Source organism: Electrona antarctica (assembly GCF_951216825.1).
Source record: "Electrona antarctica genome assembly, chromosome: 19".
Lineage (NCBI taxonomy): Eukaryota > Metazoa > Chordata > Actinopteri > Myctophiformes > Myctophidae > Electrona > Electrona antarctica.
The window spans coordinates 2,132,662-2,142,894 of record NC_136800.1 but is presented as its reverse complement, the minus strand read 5'-3'; the positions used below and the strand labels follow the sequence as shown (position 1 = coordinate 2,142,894).

Here is a 10,233-nt window from a genome sequence, read left to right as displayed (position 1 = left end):
AACAAGGGACTAAATTAATTTCGCTCCTATGCCACAAAAATGTGGAACGCCCTACCAACAGTCATTATAAGACATGTGAATCCCTTGACTCCTTCAAAACCGCTCTCAAAGGGCACCTACGGACGGCTGCAATTCGAAACTGGCCCCGTAAAATCTGAATCCCCCACCACTGTATATGCTTTTCCCCCCTTTTTACCTCCTTTATGATTTCCTGTTTTTGGCTATATAGAAGTCAAGTGTCTATTTGTACGTCTCTAAATGTTATGATGAATTGAAAACGGTGGACCCTTGTAAACAAGTGTAATGCTTTATGGTGTCGTCCACTCACAGTCATTCTGCAAACTGTTAATAAATACTTCAATCAATCAATCAATCAATCAATCAATCAATCAATCAATCAATCAATACTGAGCAGTGTGGGCACCATCTTTTAAAATGTTAAAATCATGTATATATATATATTTACATTATTTCCGACCATCTTCCAAAGCAACGCCTCTCGATGACCCCGGGGGTAGGTAGGGTAGGGTAGGGGTACCCCATCCCGGCCCGACCCCACAAGCACTGCCAGAAGGGTTGGCTTCTTCTCGCCATCGTGTTCCTTTTGGCCAAGAAAAGATTTATTGGCTTAAAGCGCAGTCAGTCAAAATGTTGTCTGTCGCCGCGTCCAATCGGCGATGGCGTCTCAGGTCCCACCAGGGAAACGTAGGCTCGTAAATCCACCATTCACATGTAAGGTTACTTGGACTTGCTGTCAAAACAACGAGGAAGGCAACACCATAGCTTAAATCTTTACCGCAAGAGACGATATACATTTATGTTAGATCATAGATGCGGCCGTTTAGATATTTATTTTTAAGTTATTTGCCAATCGTCGTCACCGATCTTCGGCATGCTGACTTTCCATTGAGTACATGGACGGAGTGGCAGACTGGCAGTTATATAACTGCATTGTGTAGCGCTTAGTTAGCTGCTTTAGCACGGCGGCGCTGGGCCCTGGTGTCAGTCAGATGAGGTAGCTAATGCTAACGTAACCAGTTGGCGTTTATTATATCACCTCGGCTCGAATGTTACACAATCCTACGGTTCGGGCAGGTTTAGGTTATATAGGTCTGATCGAAGAGCATTGATAGAAGAAGCGATAGACACGCGGCAGATGAGTCGTTTAGCACGACGAGGTTAATAGACACTATCCATACACTATCAGTATCAACCAAACTGGACAAAACGTTGGATCTGGTCGGGTTTAAGACGGGTTCAGCGGGATCGCTGACCCCTCAGAAGAAGATGAAGAAGAGGAAGGAGCTGAATGCCCTGATCGGACTTGGGGACAGTAAAAGGAAGAAGACCAAGAAAGGGTCCGGTCACCGGCTCCTCAGAACCGAGCCTCCGGACTCCGAATCCGACTCCAGCTCCGACGACGATGAGTTCAGCAACATGGGCACCGTTGCAGCCTTTGGAAAGTAAGTCATTTATACGGTAAACCACAGAGATTAATCAATGAGTCAAGTGTTTCCTATGGCAGTGGTTCTCAATCTTTTGCTGACCCCTAATTAAAACGTTTTGTGCCAGGGACCCCCACGCCTACCCCCATACAACTTTTGTGATTGTTATTTTTTTGAAAATCGCAGATCTACAAGCTTCAAACATTGTAGCTATTGTAATAATAGCCTCAGCTTGAATTTAATATAAGTAAGTAGTAAGTACTTACTTAATTTATATAGCGTCTGTCATGATCTGCTATTCTATAGGGTTAAAGTGGATATACTGTACTGATTTTGATGATGTACTTTTGATACACGCTGTAACTGGGGGAGGGACTCAGTTCGAGACCTATGGCACCATCAATGTTGCATGAGTATGTGAAATATTAATGTCATCTCTGTGCTTGGCATTCTTTTCAGGAGAAGTTACACAAAGTGTTGCACTGTGTGCTACCCCTTGTTGCTGTTCATCATACTAGCTGCCTGTGTCATGGCATGTGCTGGTCTCATATGGATGCAGATTGCATTGAAAGAAGACCTGGACTCCATGAAGGAAAAGATGCGCACGAGTAAGGCAAAGCTCACACAGATTGCCTATCTGAAATGACATAAACAACAGACTGAGCTTTGGAATGTATAATGTATGGCTCAGTTATCCGCTTTCCTGTTGTTAACAACGTCTCTATGTTGTGTCCTGACAGTGGAATCGAGCCAAAAAGCATCGGCACACGAAATACCAAAACTAAGCGAGGAGCTGAAAACAAAGCAAAGAAAGCTTGAGGAAATTGAAAGTGGGGACAAGGGTTTGAGCAAACTATGGTCTAACCTGACGGAGATGAACAGGAAGGTAAGTTGTCATTGCAGCCTTATTGTTAACCCATTTTGACCTGAGATCAGATTCTAAAAATGTCTTCTACATCCTGACAGTTTTCTGAAAAAGCTATGTTTCTATGTCAGTCGTTCTTCGATTTTTCAAAAATAGCAGACCTACAAGCTCGTAGCGCGCCACTCTGTGGCGAGCTATGAGCTTGTAGATCTGCTATTTTGCAATAGCTAAAGCATAACATAATGCTAACACCAAAAGGGGTTCATAAATGGAGAATATGGCCGGTTTAACTATTTCTGCATAGCATCAAATAACATACATTTACACATACAAGAGCATTTCTATAATTGTAGACCAGTGGTTTCAAGGTCATTGTGCTGCAGTGAAATATAATTAGTTTGTTTTACTCCTATAGATCAGTTTACTGGACTCAGCAGTCAACCATCTAAAGGCCAACATCAAATCTGCCTCAGACTTGATCAACCTTCCAAATACAGTTGAAGAACTTCAAAAGGTAAAGCCAAAGTAAAAAGTAACGGAAAAATCTAATTTTGAAACACTTTTTGATTGATTACATATTTCCTACCAATGACATAGAAGAGACTTTAAAAAACTGCATCATTTTAATATAGTTTTTGCTAAGAACCACATTTGAGAATGGATAATACTAATAATACATACAAATGTGGCTTATACTGGTTCATATTCTGTTTCTTAATCTGACATGACCTACAGTACAGTATGACTATTTATAATTCTCTCTTCCAGAGTGTGGCTACAATTGGCAGCACACTAACAAGCGTGCAGCATGACGTAAAGACTATGCAGTCTGCTCTTGAAAATCAGAAGACAGATACTGATGGTTTGAAAAAGACTATGGTAAATAAATCGGCCTCCTACTTTGCTCAATGTTTATTTTGAAACTGTTTGTACATGGATGGACACACAGTTTTATAATATGTGACATGCTCTTCCTAAATCATTGGGATGCTGCAGCTAAAATTAGTTATTTTGAACAAAAGTGCTTCATAAGATCAACGCTTGCATAACTAACGTCGCAGTCACACCAGGATGCTTTACTGGGATTAAAACGAATCCTGCTGCGTATCGTCGGAAAGTGTGCTTCGTTTGGCAGGCGTGAACTGAAGGCTCATTCAAAGTCTGATGCGGATCAAACAATTGCATTCTAGCTTCAAAGCACACGTGACTTCGATTCACTGCAGGTGTGAATGCAATCCGCATCAAATAAAGGGAATCAAACGTGAGGAGTAAACACTATTGGGGAGAGGGCATATTTCACGCAGAGCAAAGATGTTGCGTTACCGTGGATATACGTGGTTAAATGAGGATAAACGTCAGATAATTCATTTTGCTCTCCCGTCTCCGCTGTGCCTCCGCAATGTGCCCAAAAGAACAGTGCGTGCGTGTGTGCGCGCACACACACGTCCTGTCCCCGTCTCCCCGACGATACACTGCATCAATTTACAATTTAGGCATTTAGCAGACGCTCTTAATCCAGATTTATATTAAGCAAGAACAAAAAAGCATGGCAATACATCCCATTCATAAAAAGTAGTTATCATGAAACATGTGTAAGCTAAGAACGTAACAGTGGAATATCTATATAATGAAACTATACATGTATATTATAAAGGGCTATGTCTACATAAAATTATATCTAAGTCTACATAAAGTACTATCTAAGTTACATAGGTTGAGGCATCCACGTACGTTACCCTCACTTTACGTCCTAACTGTTACTCGAAGTATAATTTGAACACGATAGATTTCACTGTAGTCTTATGAATTGAACACATTGCTAAAGTTCCCTGCTGCGGTTCCTTGCTGCGGTTATACATTACATTACATTACAGTCATTTAGCAGACGCTTTTATCCAAAGCGACTTACAATAAGTGTATTCAACATAGGTAGGGAACAAAAACTACTAATCACCAGAAGTCTTTAGTGCATTTTCTGCAAAAACAAGCAACCAAGAGTATACCTAGCGCTAAGGTAAAAGTGCAATATATCAGCTACCTATTTCCTTAAACAGATGAGACAGAATAGCTAAATCAAATGAGCATGAGCTAAAACAATTAAGTGTATCGACTAAACAAGATCCAATAAACAATACAACAATAGAAAACAAGCGCAGTGTGAGCGCAAACGCAGAAAATTAAAAATGCAAGAATGATGCAACGTCTCCACCCATCCGCATTGAGTCTGCCAAAGTAGAGGTGAGAAGAGATTAGCTGAAATCTTAACATTTAAAATAATGTCTCTTTATGACTTTCACTCTTGCTTCCTTGACACAAGGTCACCTCAATGCAATAGTTGCTGTTCTGATTCACAGAAAAATATTTAATATATTTTAACATGCAACTTTCATGAGTTGGTATTTCCAGTGATTTGTGGAAAAACAAAATCTGCTTTGTCCCAAATACATAATACGATTTTATAGTCCCCAGGACGACAGGACTTCAACTCCAGTTAAACTTTATTATCACAAGTTTACAGGTGTGAAGGAGGGGTTGAAAGAAGAAAAAAAGGTTGGTGTTAGGCTCAAGCCTTGATCCAAAGCCTTTTATTTAGTATAGTGTACATTACACACTATTACACATTACACACCGATGTCGAGGCAACCATGCCTGCTTATCGGAAGCAGTTAGTTCAATGTCTTGCTCAAGGACACTTCGACACAAAGCCAGGAGGAGCTGGGAATCAAACCTTCCTGTTCCCAGGTCGCTGCTCCTGAGCCACTGTCGCCTTGTGGTTTTGGATTTTCATTCATAATACATGAAACAAGTACCAATCTCTATTTTGGGAGCTCAGACATTTTACTCTGCTCAGCAAAACTGGGTCAGATCGGATATCCATGACAACTTGAGACATTTCTCTCTACTTTATTCTTTGTATGTAACATGGGATGTCAGATGGGAATAAAGATTCAGTAGCTATTTCTGAGATAAAGTCTCATCCATTATTAAACGAGCACCTGTTCTATATCATCCTTTTCTACGTCTTTTTTATCTTTACATGGAAGTTACTGTTATTTTCAATCGCTTTGATGATTTTCCTGAAACTAAGTTCATCCTCAACTCTTGTGCAATCCTCAAAAATTGTAAAATATATAACACTATACCATGATAGAAGAACTGATTGGAACCGTTTTCTATGTTACTATTCCATAGTGTGATGGGAAAATTACTCCAGTAACCCGTCATGCTGGCTTTATCTTTAGTACAAACACAATGGTCATTGTACACCGTATTTTGCATGCAGTGATTTATCCAATGAATAACTGTCAATGCAAATAGGAAATGTACATATTACCAAATGAGGGGGGGAAAGTGGAATGGAAATTGCATCTACGTATACTATGACAACTGCATCTTAGTGTTTTGCATTCTGCTTGAACACAATGAGAAGTGAAATAGTGTGTGGTGTTTCTGAGACACTATTAAGAGAGTGAGCTTAGTTTCAATAAATCCGTCCTAGCATCAATGTAGTCAATCTTGTTTTGCTTGTTGAGCAAACTAAGTGCAACCTACAGTATGTGACTCCATGACTTTCTACCAATCTGACAGCACACTTTGGTTTTCCCTTGCTCTTCTAGGCCATAACTGACCTGAAAGAAGCTGTAAGCGAGGCTAACAAGACCCAGGAACTGTATGAGTCCGAAGTTGGTCACCAGATCCACTCTCTCATCTCTACAGTCTCCAACCTTTCTCAGAGGCTATACTCTTTAGAGCATGGGCCTGAACAAGAAACAAATACAAATGTGAGTTAAGATATTCAGTTCCACACAAAAAATACAAGCAGTTTACTTTTTAGGCCACATGATCAGTGAGCACCTTCTTTTCTATTGCATCATAACTAAAGGACTCGATGGGTGAGACTGCACATGAGCCCAGCATTGGCAGCCAAGCAGCTGAAGTTGTTAATGATGCTACTACAGCAGAAGCATCACCTAGTACTGCAAATGGTACTGTATAGAATTTATTATTACATTGGTGTACTCTTTGTTTACCTCAAACCTAGTCTGAATGTTTTATTGTATTCTTTGCAGAGCAATTCACACCAGTATCGGATTCTAAGCAAAAGAGACGACGGAGATTCTTGACTCCAAAACACTCCAAGAGGAATGTTGTGCCACGAAGCCTAAAGCCGGTGTCCTCGCCCAGTAGCGTCAGTCCTCAGAAAGGTCAACACACTGCTACTGTTTAATAGTACAAAGCAATTCAGATCTACAGCTTCCGAAGCAGAGCTTTGATGTAATTAGCATATTTTCCCCCCCATTTATTAAACATTTTGAAAATGTGTTTATACAGATCCGGAGGACCTCTTCTAGCAGACGCATTTTGGGCTTATTCTGTCAGAATGTCCTGCCAAGCCCTGAGGAACCTATTGGGAGCTTCGATATCCTGACATACTTATCATGGAGGACTATGAAAAAAGATGGGGACCAAATTGGTACTTACAGACTGAACTGAAAGCTGCAGCAGGTTTGTGAGCACAGCATTGATGGCAATGAACAGTATTGAGAACACAGAAGGGTCCCTATGGGGTGCGTGCCGTGCACACCCTTCCTGTGACTGCTGCACTTTTCTGAACTGAATATTTATCGTGCCGATTGTTGAACAATGGCACTGGCACGCGGCACGCCCCCCCTACTTCCGCACCTGGTTCGCCACTGCAACGGTGTCCACGCCGGACCGAACTTTTTTGATTTTAGACATGATTGTGCACACACTTTCTTAGTGTTCTATACAAACCTTGTAATAAAGTGTCATGAACCATTTGGTTTATTTTACAGGTGAAATATTGTAGACTTGCTCTTGCAGGTGTCGTTTGTTTACCTCACATCTTCATGGAATCTTTCTAATGTGCAATTAGCTGTGCAAAAACTGGAAAACTGTTTGAAGGCAGATGTCCCTCACGTCACTCACTACCTAATAACGGGGACTCACTGCGCATTAGTCTGACATCCCGTTAGTCCGACTACGTGGCCGGTTAAGACTCACCCCCCCATGGCTTCCGTGTACGGTTATGGATAGGGTGAGTAATGGTCGGACTAATGAGCGGTCGGAACAATGACATGTCACTCCTAATAACTCACCTGGTTTCACATACTTTACAACCCAAGTTAAAATCTCAAGAATGTTTACAAATGCCTACTAGAAGCAGAATGTTGTTTTTAGCCAAACTTTAATCAAATATTATTGGACCTAAACATATTTTATGCAGTTCAAAGCTCATTTTACATGACTAGACTTGTTTTTCACAATTTGATTGTGGCTTCCTTGTCCCAACAAATGTATTTAATTCCTGCATTTTAATTTGGGTTATGAGTTTGTTAATTGTCTGTAGTGAGGTTATTTGGTTCTCTTTATTTTTACAGTTTTAAAGTGTACATTATTTGAAGGGCTATAACCTCTTATTGAATATTTCAACAATACTTTTGAAGTGGGTAATCTCAAGGTGAAATGTAGCAATAACTCATGGAAGAAATGACTTGCAGTTGCAGATATTATATAGTGCTTGCGTTGAATTTGTTTTAAACGGTAAAACCAGTCATTTTACAGTAGGTAGGAGGCTGCACGTGCACCCCGCTCACATTGTGCAACAGGTAGTATGAGAGCACTGACCTCACTCCATTTTTATTTCATTTGTGTAGGCCTTGGAGCCATTTACTAAATACATTTTGTCAGTTTACTCAATATTGTTGCATTTGGTAATAAAAATAAATTGTAATGTGGCATCCACGAAAATATATCTTGTATAGGTAGGGAGTGGTTTGTCAGGTTTGCTTTGAGGTCTTAATTTGTGTTCTTAAATTCTATTAATTTGTGCTTTGCATGTTGCTCATAATGTAACATGGGCAAATATTTAATTTATCTTTTTAACTGTTTGCACAGGACAATGAATAGGCCTAATTAAGCTATATACAATTGACAGCTTCTGATATTACGTGATATTTCCATGCTAAGTTGTTTTTTTTGTGTGTGTGGGAACAGAACTTATGAATAAATATAGTATTCAAATCAACCTGTGTTGTGGCATTTGTTAAGATTGTCAGACTTCTTTGAATTCACAATTACCTGTGGTAACTCATTTACAACAAATCCAATGTTTTACTGGGGTAATACAAGCTCTTAACACAAATCCATCACCTGGACAACAATGGTACAAACCTGGATATCAATTTTACAAAGACAAGGTTTATTAGCCTGGCTAAGCACTGCCTCTTGGGGAATGGTCAACCAGGCTACAGGTTTATATATAGCATACAAAAGGCTTATTTTCTCTCTTGTTTCTTAACAATTAAGCAAACATTTCATTGACCAATGTTTGTAAATCACAATTGTAGGGATCTATTTTAGGCAAGCGCCCCTTTAGCTCTCCAGTCGCGGGACAACAGGTGAAGTAGTTCCTCTTCATCCTCCTCATCAATGCCTTGGTCGGACAGTTCCTGAGTAGTCACTTGCACAGACTTGCTCTTTACCACATCCCTCTTGTCCCTCAGTACTTCAACCCTCCTGTAGCATTCAATCTGCTCATCGATTTCATCAATCTGACGTTCAAGACGACCCTCCTCGTCGTCCTCGGCCACAATAGCCTCTGACTTTGTGTTCACCTGGCGCATTTCCTTCTGAAACTCGTCCCATTCCTTGTCCATCAGGTCTTTGGGTGCCTCCACATTTCGCACTTTGGCGTCTCTAACTGGATCATCAAAGAATCCCTCTGGAAGCGCTTCGGCGGTGTTTTCTTTCTTCGACGTGCTTTTCTCTTGCTGCTCATCCGCTTTATGAATTGATCCAGAATGAGAGACGGAGGGGACGGTTGGTATTGAACTGTCAAAGAAATCAGCAGGGAGTCCCTCTGGGGCACTTTCACCCGACACACTTATGGTTCCTTTCCCTTTGTGGTTAGTGTCTGTGTCATCTTCCTCCTCGTCACTTTCTTCGTCCTTGTCATATGTTCCAGCCAAAAGGCTGAGCCCAGCAGATGTCGTACTCGTAGTAGACTTTGGTGCCCTTTCGCATGGCTTCTTGAACTCAAAGAAATCCCCGGGTAGCCCTGATGTTGACTGGCCTGCGCTTTTCTCCCTCTTCCCATCGGTGCCTTCGGAATCCGGTGCTTTCCTCTTCGCTGGTTGTTGCTGCTGGGGTGTCTGACTGGCACCGGAACCGCTCGGTTTCGAACCTTTGAGCTCAGAAAGCTTCTCCTTGTGCTGTTTGCCCAGAACGTGAGCTTGCCACAGTATATCTGTCTTCACCTGCACGTTGCACAGGACGCAGCTCAAGTGGCCCAGGCTGTTGTACTTGGCGAAGGGAGACTCCACGCGCTTCTTCTCTGTCGTCTGCCTCTGTTTCTCTCGCATTAAACGCCTCAGCTCATCCTGGTTTATGACCTTCTTCCCCTTTTTCAGGGCAGCCATTCTCACAAAAACAACGTCGCTTGTTTTTACTTTTTTTGTTAGCGACTCGGCCTGCTGCGACTCAGCCAATATAGAATCTCTTTGACTCAGCTTCGCAAGGAAGAGAGGAAAACACAGCACTGGTCTCATAAAGATGACGTACATCCTCTATTGCGCTTCATCGCACGACGGTGTCGCGCGCCGAAGACTGCAGATCTACAAGTTCACAACACGGTGCGGGTGCGACGCGTTGTGAGCTTGTAGATCTGCCGTCTTCGGCAAGACACTGCAAGTGTTGCTACAAAGTATCTTTCGGACATGTATTCTAAAATAAATGCAATCATTATAATATTATAGGATATAAACGTCTCCAAAGCACAGTAAAATCAGCTCAGAGTAAAATGTTTATTTCTAGACTGTTGGTGATTGAAATGAAATGAAATGAAATGAGGGCATATTTACCCAGGGTATCTGGGCTAAGCTCAAGAACTTGTTTCCAGCC

At 41.3% G+C, this 10,233-nt stretch overlaps 2 protein-coding genes across 2 annotated transcripts; one reads left to right on the top strand and one right to left on the bottom strand.

Annotated features, from left to right (window-relative positions):
* The first annotated feature begins 686 nt into the window (after positions 1–686).
* efcab14 (EF-hand calcium binding domain 14) lies at positions 687–8,359 on the top strand. Its single transcript, XM_079529821.1, has 9 exons — positions 687–1,463; positions 1,905–2,053; positions 2,186–2,331; positions 2,726–2,824; positions 3,079–3,189; positions 5,928–6,092; positions 6,194–6,296; positions 6,381–6,515; positions 6,643–8,359. Exons 1-9 carry the CDS (start codon positions 1,288–1,290, stop codon positions 6,660–6,662), a joined length of 1,104 nt encoding a protein of 367 aa, XP_079385947.1. The 5' UTR covers positions 687–1,287; the 3' UTR covers positions 6,663–8,359.
* Positions 7,879–9,864, bottom strand: znf830 (zinc finger protein 830). The gene has a single exon (XM_079529822.1). The coding sequence runs from the start codon at positions 9,750–9,752 to the stop codon at positions 8,691–8,693; it is 1,062 nt and encodes a 353-aa protein (XP_079385948.1). The 5' UTR covers positions 9,753–9,864; the 3' UTR covers positions 7,879–8,690.
* Between the last annotated feature and the right edge of the window lie 369 nt (positions 9,865–10,233).